The sequence below is a fragment of the Mauremys mutica genome, chromosome 2 (genome assembly GCF_020497125.1).
Source record: "Mauremys mutica isolate MM-2020 ecotype Southern chromosome 2, ASM2049712v1, whole genome shotgun sequence".
NCBI classification, from domain to species: Eukaryota; Metazoa; Chordata; order Testudines; family Geoemydidae; genus Mauremys; species Mauremys mutica.
In genome coordinates this window covers 27,762,098-27,778,102 of record NC_059073.1, presented here as the reverse complement: position 1 = coordinate 27,778,102, position 16,005 = coordinate 27,762,098, and the positions used below count along the sequence as shown (strand labels likewise).

Sequence of the window (16,005 nt, the reverse complement as noted above, 5' to 3'; positions counted from 1 at the left end):
AGAGAAGGGTGAGGCCCTTTTGTATCCAAGAGGAACAAATCATGTGCAATGAGCTCTCTTGGATGGCTGCTAAATTAACAGCGTCTAATAGTCTGACAGTAGGATCACTTCCCAGAATAAATATGCTTTGATGGTGTAGTATACCTAATATTTGGCCAGGAGGATGATCTCTGCTTTGATTCCCTTGCCACTGAAAGATGTATAGTGTCACCAATGCATGCCTCATAGCCTGGGTGCCAGGACTAAGATCAAGGAAGAAAAGTATACTTAATATACTTAATTTTATAGTGCTATACTTCAATGGATCTCAAAGCACTTTACAAAGATGGTTAATTGTCCTTTATCTGCAGTAACAGATATGGAAACTGAGGAGCAGAGAGATTAAGTGATTTGCCCAAGATTACACTGAGGCAGTGGCAACTGGGAGCAGTAGTCAGATTCCGATTCTCCAGCCTGAGTCCCAGCCACTGGACCACATTGTTTCCATATGTGATTATGAGGCATATTTTTGATAGACTAAGGCCACACTCCACCCTCAGTTACACCAGTGCAAACACATTGTCTTCAGTGATGTTGCATAGACGTAACTGAGAACTGGTTCACTGTCTTTGAGTTTTCCAGCGATTGCCTTGTCTTAAAAACCTGAAGATTATAAAAGTAATTGTGTTGCCAGAGTCTCTCTTTCTTGTTTGAGGCCTACTTGCTTTTTAGTTGATGCAGTCTGCTGTAGTTTGGGAACCCATCTCTCCAAAAGATTATGTGATTAGATCATTTGTCTTCTTCTCGAAGCCTAACACATTTGGCTTGGTCTTGGATTGATGACTTCAGTTTTGTTAGCCATTATTTTATTATCCTTTGATGGATACAGTAAGTAGGTTTCCCACACAACCTAGACTTCTTTTGTGGGTCTTCCAAATGGACATCCTTGTGTACTTTGTTTCAGTCCCCTTGAGTCTTGCTTCTAACCTAGCTGTAAAAGCCACTACACCAAACTTCTTATCTAGCAATGCTTTTGCAATCTGCGTACCAACGAATAGTGTAGCTCTAAAAGCTTCAGACAATACTTCATCAGATGCTAATGAGTGGAGACCTGGATTTAGTTCATTGGCTTCAGATTTGTCTTTAAAGTTTGGAAAACTGATCACATTCCAGAAGATTGGAAAAACAGCTGCATCACTTTTTTTTTTTTCAAAAGAAGAGAACAATCAGCTTGCTCAAATGATAGGGGAATACTGTTGTTGTCTGTCCCAGGGCAGGTGTGTATGATCATACTACTGAACTGACTGAAATACTATCTCAACCAAAAAACAACGAGTATGGTTTCTTTACAGGTCAACCTACAGTCCATGCAATATACGGTCTGCGAAATGTTATTGAAAACGACTAGAGTGACCAAAGGAAGTTAACATGTCATTTATAGACTTTGTAACTGCTTTTGACCCAGTGTATCAATCAGTATTGTGGATACTGCTATACCGCTATGGAGTGCCTGAGGACTTAGTGGGCCTAGTGGAGGACCTGTACCACTATACATTTAGTCATATGAGGGTGAAAGATTATATTAGAGACTGGTTTTCAGAAGAATCAGGAGTACTCCAGGGATGCGGTCTCTTGTCTATATTATTTAATGTTCTAATAGACAATATGATGACAAAGCTGCTTGGGGCCAAAGTAGAAGGTGTGAAACTTAAAGATTCATCTTTAGAGGATCTTGAGTATGTGGATGATATTGCCTTATTTGGAGAGACTACTGACCAACTACAGCTAATGCTGGAAGAGCTGCGACAAACTACAGAATCTATGGGATTTAAGGTCAATGGTGATAAACCAAAGCTAGGTATAACTCCTATAAAATGGAAACAAATGACCTGCTGATGTTGTATGTAGATGGCAATAGACTGAATGGGTGAATAGTTTTGTCTATTTGGGTAGTTGCTTGACAGCAGGAGGTTCAATAGCCGAAGAAGTTACACATCGGTTCATTCTTTCATCAATGGCATTTAAGCATCTTCAAAGACCTCTGTTTGGGCAGCAGGATGTCTGTGTGACAACTAAGAGATGAGTGTTCAATGCAGTAGTGATGACAATTATATGGAGCAAAAACATGGTGGTTAAAAACAACTATGGAGAGGAAACTAAACAGTTTTCAGTATAAAAAATGATGGCACTTTCTTAACAGCCATTGGTTTGATTTTGTCACAAACAAAGAGATACTTAGACAGTCCTGGCTAGTTGCAGTCTTGCACCAGTTGAGAACAAGATGACAGCAATGATGTAATTATGTCCAATGTGCAGAAGATACACTTTTACAGAAGCTTTGTAGGTCTGAGGTCAAAGGAAGCAGAGCACCGGACTGACTACAACTGAGATTGGAAGATGCAATTTTGAGAGATTTAGGAAGTCTAAATCCTCCCATACTGACTCACAGGAAGAAGACTTGCAAGGGACCACTGAAGAAAGAAGTCAGTTCTACAGGCAACCATGGCTACATCATAGCCATGTGAATCTGCTACTGCTACTGGCAGAAACAGTTTATTTGTTTTAATAAAGGACAAATTACCTGACTGATGGATTGCTAAACTGAGTTGTTTAATCTAGTATGCACAGCACAGCCACATCAATCAGACCAGATGTGGACAGCACCACCATGCATCAACAATAACTCCTTAACCCCCCCTCTTCTGTTGCATAAAAAGTACAAATACACATATGTTGCTGGTCACATCTAAAACCCTGCTGTGTATTTACATCATCCACAACCATACAGCGTACATGCACATCTTTGTTCAGGTGGAACACACAATGATACAGACTCCAAAGTAATTACTCAGTGCTAGGAAGATTGATTTTTATACCAAATCCATAAGGAGCTGAATGTTCAAACTTTGGATCCTCTTGGGCCCTCAGCTCACTTCTTTCAAACATACTCACTGGTGGCCTAACTCTGCTCCCACTAAGGTCAATAATATAACTGTCACTGGCTTCAATAGGAATAGAGGTAGGCCAATGCTAACTACTTTTGAAATTCCCGTTCATTATCCTTTGTTTTTCTGCTACTAGAGTTTCCAAGTTAACAGCGATACTAACTATGGCCCCAAACCTGCATGGATCCTTATGCCCAGAAATCCATAGATTTTTGCCTGCATGGATCTCTACATCCAAAATTCAGTGGGATTCAACACAGGCATAGAAGTCTGTGCATGTAGATCCTGTTGCACAATCAGAGCCCATGAAACAATTAAAATGCCATCTAGATCTATGCAGTAGCATGAAGGATATGGCGTAACTATGATTAGGCAGAATGCCAGCTTCCATTTCTTTTAGGCCACATTCAATGTTGGCACTAGATTGGGCCATGTCATTTGCAGGATGACAAAATATTTTGTTTCAAGACAGGAACTTAGTCTTAACAATTTATGTTGTCTAAAATGAAGAAAATGCTCCATGGAAACAACATTGCTACAGCCTTTATCCCTCCCAGACATACAGCATGTTACCAGCTTGTTTGACAAAGAAGTAGTTGGCTGGTCTTTGGATGATAATAATAATGGTTTCTCTTGCAGTTCCCATTTAGGACACCGGTAATTAATTATTACCACATTTTGCTCTGACTCTAGAGCTACATTAATATTGTTATAATTGTGCTCTTGGTGCTGTATCAGTTAATGCTTCTGGTGTTTGTCAAGATACACAGTGGCTTGAAACAGCAGATTTCAAAATGACAGAACAGAAATACTGTATCCCAGATAATGTTCCTTTAAAAGAGGCTATCCATCATGTTTCTCATTAGAGTGCAATTTGCTACATTTGTACTGCCATTAAATTACACATTCAGTAGGAGCAGAGTATTCCACTGAGAAATGTTCCTTTGGCTATAGTCCAAAGCAATGTCACAATGGTAACAGGTTGCATTAGCTTTGCCATTTATTAGTCTGTAATTTCATCTGGACAAGCTTGTTTCCTAATCTTTAAGTGCCAGAAGTCTTTAATGCTTTGTACAGCTCTAATTAGTTCTGTTGCATATTGAAAGCAGATACGTACCTGGTTGTACTACACCAAATCCAGGAGGACATTCTGTGTGCCTTAAACAAAATTCTAGCTCAAGGTATCTCCCTTCAGTACATTCACAGATGCGGTTCTGTGTACTGTTGCATTCTTGCTTCACATACTGCAGCTCTTTGCACACTATGTTGCAGTACTGGCATTCATCGTTGTTGTTCCAGTCCTCTGCATAGTACTGATCTGGACATGGTGCACATTCAGTCTTTTTTGTAGCTGTACAGTGCTGTTTTACATAGGTTCCCGGTGGGCACTGGTCACACATGAGTTGGCGAGATGTTACTGGGTCATAATGGAGATACTTTGGGAGAGCGGTTTCTTGCGTTGTCCACTTAACAGAGATATCCAAGAACTAGCAAAAGAAAAATAAAATATTGTTCTCTTTAGTTCTATAATACTGCACAGCCAAAAAAAAACCCTACAGTTCTATGTGCTTATGTATCTAATCATGTCTGTCTCTTCAAAGTCATTAAAAAAAGACGTACTGCAGCAATATATAAAAATATGAATCAACTTTCCCACTCTCCAGTTGCTACATTATCATAGAAAATTTAATATTTGAAAGAAAAACCAGGCATTCCGTATTACAACTATTAAAATATTCTGGAACTAACGAAGTCCACACTAACCCTAACCAATTAAATAGCATGATTTTACCGTGATACCCCTCTATTTTCCTGGGTCTATTCATTAACTAACAAATGGACTTACCCTGAAAATCACTTCAGCCGTTCTTTGCAGGAGAGGGCTCTTAGGCTGTAAATGCTGGGGTAACAGGACTGTGGATTTGGATTGTCTTCTCGCTTACACTAGTGTAACTCCAGTGGGCCAAGGAGCAGTGCTTGTTTGCTCCAACTGTGGATCTGGCCCACTGATTTCAGTAGAATGGCTCCTGATTTACATTGATGTAAGTGAGAGGAGAATCAGGCCATCTGTATTGTGAACCATCATGCACACTTCTAGTGCAACAGAAATGCTAAATATATTATTGTACTGTTGAGCAATTTTAATTATGCTGTGATAGAAAAAAGCTATTAGCACTATTACCAAAAAGGTAGATCAAAATTCAAAGGACACTCCTTTCCTATATTTATTTTTAACAATCAAATAAATGTAGCAGCATGCTTTTTTAAAATGCCTTTCATTTAACCTAGCACTGACATTCAGTCACTCCTGCGATAAAATGTAACTGCTATTTAATATCCAACAGCAACACTAAACAATAGTTTTAGACAGATGTGAAGAATGTTGCAGCTAACTGAAATTGCAGGGAGGCTTTAGGAGAGTAGAATTTAATCTCCCAAGCTGGAATGCCCCGGAACACTAAGGCTAATGCTTCCTGTCATGGGATCTCAGTTTTATGCCTTATCCAAAAGGCACATGCACCTATAACAATAGTAACACTATACTGGGAGCTAGCTACCTTATGAATAATCAGTTCAACTTCCTGCAGTCATTTGAGGAATGCCATTATTTTGTCATCTAAATACTTTTTTTTGGGTGTAGTTTCTCCAGTAATGCATCAACAAAATGTATGAGTGCACTTGTTTACTTCCATGCATAAAGTGCTGGGATACACGTGATGTCAGTAGGTATGGGCATAGCCCTGGGACTCAGAAAGCTGCTCCAGCCAAATATTGTGCATTCTGTTCATTGCTAAATATTGTTGGTTTTACAAACGTTATATGAATCAGTTCCTATGTATTACCTCTGTTTGTGACTATTTGTGGAAAACAAGCATGTGTGTGTTACTGAGGGATTCATCTTCTAGAATGGATTACAATGAGAACTGAATATGAAGCTTTATACCAGGAGAACATTATTTATTTAAAGTATATTTGGTTGTCCATCAGTGGTGCTGGATTGATAGCTCTAGCGCCATAGTTCTCTGTTGGCACAAAGAACAAATGTAACGCAGGCAATGGAAACACAAGCTTCTCCACCCCATCCCACCAACGTGCCCTTACCCTGACCTTGAAGAGCCATCTCTAGGTATAAGTGGTAGCTCACATTCTATGCCCATTCAGCATTAGCCTCCGTATTGAGGCTTCATTCAAGGGAACCAGATTTGCACTCTACAGAAGCAAAACTCCCTCAGGCACAAAACCAAAACTGGGAGATGGGACACTTGACCATCACCTGATTATCATGTTGGTTTCCAAACAGCTATTCAATCAAGGGTGCTGGACTAATTTTTATAGTGAGGGTGCTGAGAGCCATTGAACCAAACTGTCAACCCTGTATATAATGGAATCCACTTCAAGCCTGGGGGTGTGGCAGCACCCCCAGTGACCCTAGTTCTAGAACCTATGTATCAGATTGTACCGACTTTTGGTCACCGCTGCCTTGTTAGGGGTCAGAAGGCTTTCTCTGCCTCCCCTGATTTACCCAGTCCTCCATTAGGAAATTTATGGAAGTGCAGCACACATGGATGGCACATGAACCCCCAATTCAGGGAGGCTAGCCCCATGCCCCTCCCCTTACACCAAGACCGTGCCCCCACTCTTTCCCTCCACTCTCACCTGCTGGGGCCAGAGGAGCACCAGCCAGCCTGCCCAAGCCACCCCGGCCCGCACACCCAAGCTGCCCCGAGCCCCGGCTGGCCAGCCTGCCCAAGCCACCTTGGACCACCTGCCTGTCCGAGTCCTGGTTGTCCAGAGGAGCACTGAGTCCCACCACAGTCCGGCCTCGGGGCCGTGGCAGGAAGCATTAGTGGAGGTTTGGGGAGGCTTAGCCTCTCCCAGCCTCCATTACATGCCGCCCATGGCAGCATAGCTTTCATAGGTTCATTCATAATTTTAAGACCAGAAAGGACTGTGAGATCATCTCGTCTGACCTCCTATATAACACAGGGAATAGAATTTCACCCAGTTACCCCTTCATTGAGCCCAATAACCTGTGCGTGACTAAAGCCTGTGTATTTCCCTTGGGGTTTAGAGAGCACAACTCCTTTAAAACCTGAGACAGAGGAAGGCCTGATTGTTCCAAAGGGAGGGGAGTTACGGTAGGGAAAGCCACAGGAGAGTGTGCGTTTCTGGAACTCCAGACAAGAGACCCAAATCAAGCAGGCCCTCATGTACAGAAGCAGCCAAGAACCAGCCTGAAGCCTGGGAGGGACAGAGCAGCCAACCAGGGATGCCCCAGGACAGGAACCAGGAGGAACACTGTGCCAAGAAGGAATCACCTGAGAAGGCCAAACTAGAGCCAGACCCAGTATCACTGTCACCCAGCGCTGCATGGGGCCATGAGTACTAGGGCTTGTGACCTTGTGTTGGGAATAAGGAGGGAAGTTACAGCTATTTAAATGGGGAGGTTGTTGCACTGTGTGGATTTATGCAGAGCAGTAGAAGAGGGCACTGGAGGGGTTTGCTGGGGAAAGTTTACTGGTGCGGAAGATGACCAGGAAGACCCACTGCTGGACTGGAACTATGCCCAGGATTCCTAACCTCTGAATCTAGATGCAGTGCTCAGTGTCTATCCTTTTATAGTGTGGTACCACCAGCCTGATGGGTCCTCGTGTTAAATGAAACCCTGTTTTACTGTTCCCCCTATCTTTTCCCCTGTTGTTTTTCTCCGTTCTTCCCTTAGTAAATAAATATTTCCCTTCCCTATATTCATTGTACTATTCCACTGTATTGTGTGTGTGTATTTACTCTGAGGGATTTGGAACAGGTGTTTCTGGGGTGGAAACATAGGTACTGGAACTAGGAGTTGAAGTGGTTTCCATTATATACAGGGTTTACAGTTTAGTTCAATGGTTCTCAGCACGCCCACTGTACAAATTGTTCTAGCACGTTGGAGTGGAAGGGAGTTTCCCTTCTGCATTCCTACGCGTGCCTTTTCTTGGCTGGAGCTGCCCACAGAGCGGACTCCATGATGGTCACATGTCTCTCAGAAAGGCATTCAGTCTTCATCTGAAGACATAATAAGAAGGAGAATCTACCCCTTCCCTCAGTACTTTGTTCCAATAGTTAATCACACTCACTGTTAAAAATGGGTGCTTTATTTCTAATTCGAATTTGTCTTGATGATTTACAGCTCTATTTTTCTTAAATGTCTGGATCTGATTCACAGAAGCTATTTAAAAAGAGGGTGTAGTACATTTTTGAAAAATGAATGGCTGTTCACTGATGAGCCACATACCCACCCTTGGTAAACCTCTGACTATTACTCTAGTAAGAAAAAAGTCTTGATAATCTCATAAATCGTTGCTGTTAACAGTCCAAGATTCCTTTTAGGGTTTGTTTTTCCCTTCATCAGACAGCTCATTTAGCAAGAATGAAACCACCCTCCCAAATATCCTAAACACTGGCATGGGCATACACAGCACATTAGAGCGGCATTTGTCAGACTTCAGTGTGGGGTGGAGAAACTGAAATGACAATTCTAAGCCAAATGCTGTAATTTAGATGTTTATGGAGCTCTGAGAGCTTCAGATATTACCCAGCGCAGATGGGAAGCTGGCATTATGTGAAAATTATTATGCAGCTTGAATGGAAATTACAGCGGGTCCTGGGCACAGAATATCTCTACACTGTAATGCATCCGAATGCTTCCATAAAAGACAAGCCATCTCTTACTGCAGTTGTAGAATTCTAGCGCTTACCATTCATTCGCTCTTTGTGCACACAGGAGCACATTTCCCAGAGTGCTCAGCACCCAGGAGTTTCCCTTGTGACATGTATGAGTAAGGAGAGCAGGGTTTGTCCCATTGTCACTAGCTGCCGATTTCCACAGAAGACCATATAGGGGAGGCAAGCATGAGATTTTGTTGTAGGGGTTGGGCCAGTTTTTCAAAAGAGCTCAGCTCCCATAATCAGGGCAGATGGCAGGGGATACAGTGAGGAAGAGAGGGGGCACACACTGCCTTGCAGGATCTGGTCCTAAATGATGCAACGCATTAAAGATTATAAGCAAATTCTTCCAGCCAGGTTCAGAGGGGAGTTAATACAAATATAGCTTTTGGGATAACCGAGGTCCATTCTGGTGGGGATAAAAAAACCAAATAGACCTGTGCATGGGTGAATCTACTCATCTGAATCTCTACCCTGGTAAGCACAGATACCTGTGTAATATTGTAGTGGAGCAGCACTCATAATAATCTAAATATGGATATAAAAGAGAAAGAAGACCATTCAGCAGGCCAGGTTGTTTGTTTGCTTGCTTGTTTTAAAAAGAAAAAAACATCACAGGCACTAGGCAATATTCTTCTTCTATTCCTTGAAACGCACCTTGTGTAGACGTATAAATGAAATAATCCAGACTGTCACTCATTGGCTCACCCTTAAGTACATAGTACCATGCCATTCTGTTTCGTTAAAGGTTTTTAAGTAACATTACAGGTATAAATCAAATTTGTGTCTCAATGTTCTAGCAGATATTACACTTAGTTTGAACCCAGTGCCATGTTATTCATCCATACATTCAGAGAACGTCATTCCCATGTCTCATTGTCCTTTACCACAGTTCCGTAGGCCCAGCAAAATGACCCCTTAAGACTGCGGCAAGGAAATCTATTGTTCAGAGGAATATCTTCAACTTAAGATACAACACTTTTGGCATTCTGGTCAGAACTGTGTAAACTGAAGGCCTAATGTTAAGCTTCTGAATCCACAGTTAGGTGTCCACCTGAGTTTCAAAAGTGTTATAGAAGAATGTGCAGAAAGGCACTACACAGCATTATTATTATTTGTATTAGAAAAGTGCCCAGGAGCCCTACTCATGAACCAGTACCCCTTTGTTGCAGGTGCTGTTCAAACACACAACAAAAACACAGTCTCTGCCCCAAAGAGCTTACATTTTTCTGCATCTGCTTGATTTTGGGTCATTCCTAACTTATGTATGCATGGTGCTTTATATAGCGGATGGCTCCATGCGCCAACCCACACTGGGACTAAGCCTATTCCTCATTCAGGCAAAACTCCTATTAATGTGAAAGGCCTGTGGCTAGAATAGACTGAAAAAAAATATTAAGCACCCACCTCCACCCATAAGAAACAGGCATTTTAGACTAAATGAAAGCACAGCCTCAGTTGTTGGGCTGGTGGCCTAAACAGAAAAAACCAGTATATTGAATTAACTATATCGATGAGCCAGAACGTCAGTTGGAGTAAATGGGGCATAGTTTCATTGATGTCAGTGAAGCCCATTGACACTAGCTGAAGATGCAGCCCATCATTTTAACTCCAGAGATAAGTTTGATATATTTGCAAAAAGACCGAGGAGTACTTGTGGCACCTTAGAGATTAACAAATGTATTTGGGCATAAGCTTTTGTGGGCTAAAGCCCACTTCATCAGATGCATGCAGTGGAAAATACAGTGGGAAGATATATATACACAAGGAACATGAAAAAAATGGGTATTGCCATATCATTTTTTCATGTTCTCTGTATATATATATATATATCTTCTTACTTTATTTTCCACTGCATGCATCCGATGAAGTGGGTTTTAGCCAACGAAAGCTTATCCCCAAATAAATGTCTTAGTCTCCAAGGTGCCACAAGTATCCTCGTTCTTTTTGCTGATACATACCAACACGGCTACCACTCTGAAACCTGTCACCATGCAAGGCATTGATATATTTGTTATCTGAAAAAACACAAAAAATTGACAGACTGAAAACCTCTTGTTTGAATGCCTATTGGTTAATGGAAAGTAGTGACTTGAATTCATTCACAGAACTTAGAGAAAAGATGGGAAATTCAACTACATTGCATATGCCTGACCATTTTTGTAAAAACAGTGAAAATGTGTCCTGCTCTGAGCAAAGATTTTAGAGTATTTTAGATCTTAGATGGCATCAATACTGAAATTGAAAGGCTTTTAGGAGGATTTTAAGTAGGGGGAAACAGAGCTTTGGTTAGGGTTTTTTTAAAGTTAGACTTTGGACTTTTTACCATTTCATGGTACTCTAAATACAAAGGATAAAATTCTGGACTTTTAAACTACTACAAGTCTATTGACTTCAATACAGTTTCACTGAGAGCAGAATTTGGCACTAGATCACATTAACTCATGACTACTTAACCACCAAATCCAAAACAGACACGTTTTACTTTGAAGGAAAAAACAGTCTGTCTTGAATTTATGTAAGTGAGTCAGAAATAATGGTTGAGAAAATTATAATAAATGGGCATCCAGTTAATCCCTTACTCATAGATTCATAGACTTTAAGGCCAGAATGGACCATCATGATCACCTAGTCTGACCTCCTGCACATTGCAAACCAGTGAACCTCCCCCATCCACTTCTGTAATAGACCCTACAGGCACTGCACAAGGAGTTTACCGTAACCAGTTATGACCCAAATCATGAACTCAAAAGTTAGCCTCAACCTTTGTACATATAATGACTATCACTTTAAATCACAATTGCCATTCAATGCTACTACCAGACACAGGCTCTGAAAAAAACAGTATTAAAGAAAAATATAGCAGAGGAAAAAAACACTAAAAACACTGGATTTAGCCTTTCAAAGTACTTTGTTGGATCTTTGAGAATCCTTTCAAGATTCCCCTGATTTCTATGCCCAGATTTAAAGCCCCCCTGGCCACCACCATTCAGACCAAGCACTGCTGCACACGACTCTTTCCATTAGTAGTCAGGGCTCCCCATCTACCATCCAGAAGATTGATGCAAAATGCCACATCTCCCTTCCAGGAGCACACAACCATGGCTGGCCCAGACCCTCATCCAACTCCCACTGAAGTCAATGGAAAGATTCCCATGGACCGAGGAGTGGGAAACTAGGACCATGAATGGGACCAATATTTATTGCACAGAAAATCAGGGCACTACCTGAAAACAGCCAACCGGACACAGCAACTTAGGACTGATCCTGTAGGGTACTCCTGAACTCCTCCAACATCCTCTGAAGTCAATGCTACTGAGTACCTTGTGGGACTGAGTCCTCACACCATAACTACAAACTCAGCAAGTGGACAAATGTAGAGCAACGGGTGTTTTGCTACAGAGTAAGGTCAATAGAAGTTATTTCTCAGTGTGCTGGAACTTAAGGCTCAATTTAAACACACACAAAAAACCCCAAAAAAACAAAACCCAATTCAATTCTGAAATGATACTGGTAAAAAAAAAATTGTACACCAAAAAAATCTCATGCCATATGCATTAGAAAAAGAACACTATCCACTCATCTTGTGGGTGAAATTCAAATTGATCTCTGATGTCATATCATAGGTCCAATCCTATGAAGGTTCCTATTGGACCCTAAAGGTCCAATCCTGCTAAGAGGTGCTAAACATCGCACAGAATTTAGATCTCTTCCAAGAAGATTTGGGATCTTAAAGACTTTCATATAATCTTTGAATTGATTAATGGCATGAAAAATATTGAAGTAATACATGATTCTTTAGCCATAATTGATATGCCCAGAAACCCTCTAAGGTCTATGTCTAACTTGGATGATTTTTTAAACAAAATTTCAAATAGTTCTATCTTTGTATATGGTTTGTTTAACATATTTAATGCCTTTTAACTAATCATTCAAAATTAGTTACAGAAGCCTAAAAAGCAATCCTTTGGCAGTGCCACTCAACACATGGGCCTAGAGCAACATTTTTTCATACACACTTTACATCAATCTGCACAAAGAAGTCAGAAGATCTGCCAAATGCAACCTCAGACAGTTTTTTTTTCTCTGAGCCTCTAGAAGAGTCTTAGAAAGAGAAATAAAGTGATCTTATTACTCAATTTCAGACCTTGGGCATGCAAAGTAGTACACACCCTTTCCTTTTATCTTCAAATGTAAGACAAATAACTGCTTGCTTTTCTCTGTTAAATTAAAAATGAAATACAGCAAAAATACAGCAAATACAGCAAAATCCTTCAAGCATTGCTCCCTTAAATCACTTCGTTGGGAGAAGGGAAAGTAGCTTTTCAGAGTATGAAAATATTACTATTTGGCTTGGCTTTGTGGTTTGGGTAGCAGACCATCGGAGAATGTTTAATTTACTGAAAGAGATAAATCTGTTTCTGTTTTGAATCCAAGTCCATCCTGAAGCATATTTTCCTACTTGATAAATTATGATTCAATTTCACTTTGTCAAAAATGTTGCCAGTGTTTGTAATGGATGCAAAGTAGAATCTCAGAATTCTGTGGCTTTGCTTTTCAGAGTATTTGAATGAAGTGAAAACAGAGGGCTAAATCATGCCATCAATTCCTAAACAGAACTCTCAATTGAAATCAATGGGAAGGTCCTGCTTAAAGTTTAGTGGCATAATACGGCCTATAGTATTGAAATACTGTACCTGAAATGACATTAAAGAGCCTTCATGCTACTAATAGTTTAGTGAGTCAAAACAGCACATAGTGAATTGCCAGACTGGATCAGATCAATGGTCCTCTAATCCTACCATCCTGTCTTTGGTAGTATGCAAAATTTTTCAGATCGGGGAAGGGCATGGAGGGAGAATCCTGTCGCTTGGCTAACTGATATACTAAAAGCATGGGCCTAAACTTCCTCACTTTCCTTACTACTAAATCCTAATTACTTCAAAGACTTCATTGGGACTACTCACCTCTGAGTAAATTCAACAGAATTTGACCCCATGGGGAAAATTTCTTTTCCTGAACTCCGCTCATGATTATCTCATACTCTGAAGCAGGAGTCTTGACAGACCTTGTACGTTTTATCTTGCCTGTTGTAACTGCAGGTGCTATTCTTATTTATAGATATATCTAGTGCTTTTCAAATCTTGCTGAGCTTTTTATCCATGAAATATCTTATGCTGGTGAGTCCTGAGGTTTCATTATACATTGTGTGAAAAGTCTTGTAGCCACTTTAAATTTACATCACAGCCTTTTTTCATATACTCTTCACAGGGATTGCAAAATTCTCCTTTCCACTGTATATTAACCTCTTTGTTAGAATCTGGGATACCTTTACCAGTGCAGGCAAACAAAGAATGATTAATATCTTATTCCATCTACATCATTAAAAAATGAACATCAATTACCTCCCAACACTCTCTGTGATACCACAGGTTATCGACTGTGGTGTCTCAAATACTTGTACGTTTACGTGTTAATAGGAACTATGTTATGTTTCCTATGGGCCTGATCCTGGATGATGCCAAGTAACCTCAACTCCGAAGACTTCAATGGTAACTCAAGGCAGTGGACATCTCAAAGTATCAAGTTCTAAGTAGGTAATTGTTAGATCTGTACAGACATGTGGTCTTGCTTTGGGCAAAATGTTCCAGGCTTTCTTTCTTGTGGGATTGCACCTCTTGATTGTTACTTTTTTGGGGAGTGTTATTAATCCAAAAGCGAAACCCATCTGAAAACACCAAGCTTGACTTGCTTTGCCATGAAACACTTGTAAAACGACTGAGGTTTGCATGCTTTCCACCCAAAGTCCTAATTTGTCATGGGTGCACTTGAACCTCAGCCCAAACTCAGCAAACCTTTTGGCAAACAAAGGCTGCATTTCAGGTGTGCAATAGAAGCTAAAACCAAGCAGGTTTTATCTGGTTTGGGATTGCTTCATAAAGGTTTTGCACAACTCCATCATCATCTTTTTTTTTATTTTTATTTTATTTTATTTTTACATAAAGGGCTTGGGCCCTTTGGAGTTACTGGGATGTTTTCTGATTGCAATGGGAGCAGAAGCAGTCCCAGAAAGCGCTCAACAGCCTAAACTCGATGTTGAATTCTTCATCTAATCTAACTGCAGCATATTCAGTACAGTATTCTCCACATCTGGAAAAATGCAAAAGATACCCTTAAACTGCAAATGGAATTCAACAGCTATATGACAAGTATATATATATATATATATATATATATATCAATTAACAGAGCCTTCCAGCTCATCATAGGATCAGACCCTAATTGCATAAACTGAGATCTCTTAATTATTGACTTGTCCAACTTAATCTTTTAGAAATATATCTAGCCTATACTTTTTCCCCTTTTACGTGAGAGGGAGTAGGCTGGTGGTTAAAGCACAAGGCTGAGAACCTGGAGATCTGGTTCGTCTCTCTGTCTCAGCCATACACTTGCTATATTAACCCAGGCAAGTTATTTAGGGTACATATTTTCAAACTTTGTTACCTAGTTCACTTGAATGAAAGGTGCATGTGCTCAGCACCTCTGACAACCAGGAACTTATTTAGATACTGTAGCTAAATATGAATGTAGGTGCTAACTATAGGCACCAGTATTTGAAAGCTGTGGATCTTAACCTTTGTCTCAGGGCTGTCTACATGGCAAGTTACTGCGCTACAAGCCAGAGCATGAATCTCTATCACACCGGTTTGCCACACACTACCTTGCCATGTGGACATTGCTACAAGTGCTTTGCTATGATAGTTTCAGAGTGTGTTTTAATGCACTTCTACTTCAAACTGTGGTACTCTATCCACACTCAGGGACTTTCACTGCACTGTAGCAGTGTCCACACAGGACATTACACAAGCCAGGATATGAACCTACAGTACTCCAGCTTGCCGCTCAATAGCTTGCTGTGTAGACAAGCCCTCAGTTTCTTCGTCAGTGAAATGAGGTATCTAGCCTACCTTACAGAGCTTTTGTTTAGTCAGTATTTACACCTTTACTTTAAGAATTGTGGATACAGGCTCTCTGGAAGTCTAAATTAGTATTATTCCATTTTCAGCTGTCTGAACAGACAGACAGCTGCTCTTGGGTTTGACAAACAGTGAACTAAATATTCTTCATAGCTACGATTCACAATCTCTGTGAGGATGAGGAAGTGAAGAGAAAAAAACCCCCAACCAACAGAACATCTCTGGAAAGATGCATCAGATCTGCAAATCATGTATTAATCTCTAGTTAAAATTACCCATCTTATAGTGAGAGTAGGATTTCCAAGATAACCTAAACCTATGTCATGGGTATGAATTCATGTCATGGATACATGCAGCCTCTACACTGAATAGAATTATTACTGCTACAAACATAG

The 16,005-nt window shown here is 40.5% G+C and overlaps 2 protein-coding genes across 5 annotated transcripts in view; one reads left to right on the top strand and one right to left on the bottom strand.

Annotated features, from left to right (window-relative positions):
- TNFRSF11B (TNF receptor superfamily member 11b) overlaps positions 1-16,005 on the bottom strand; it is a 142,594-nt gene that overhangs the window by 10,961 nt on the left and 115,628 nt on the right. For 3 of the 4 annotated variants that reach the window (XM_045003951.1, XM_045003950.1, XM_045003949.1), the window contains one exon: positions 4,042-4,411. In XM_045003951.1, the coding sequence (XP_044859886.1) occupies positions 4,042-4,411 (370 nt within the window). Of the gene's footprint in view, positions 1-4,041; positions 4,412-8,665; positions 8,784-16,005 lie in introns of those variants that run through there. The other variant, XM_045003952.1, reaches the window with a different exon arrangement.
- Positions 1-16,005, top strand: part of COLEC10 (collectin subfamily member 10) — a 164,062-nt gene that overhangs the window by 60,594 nt on the left and 87,463 nt on the right. The window lies entirely within an intron of this gene.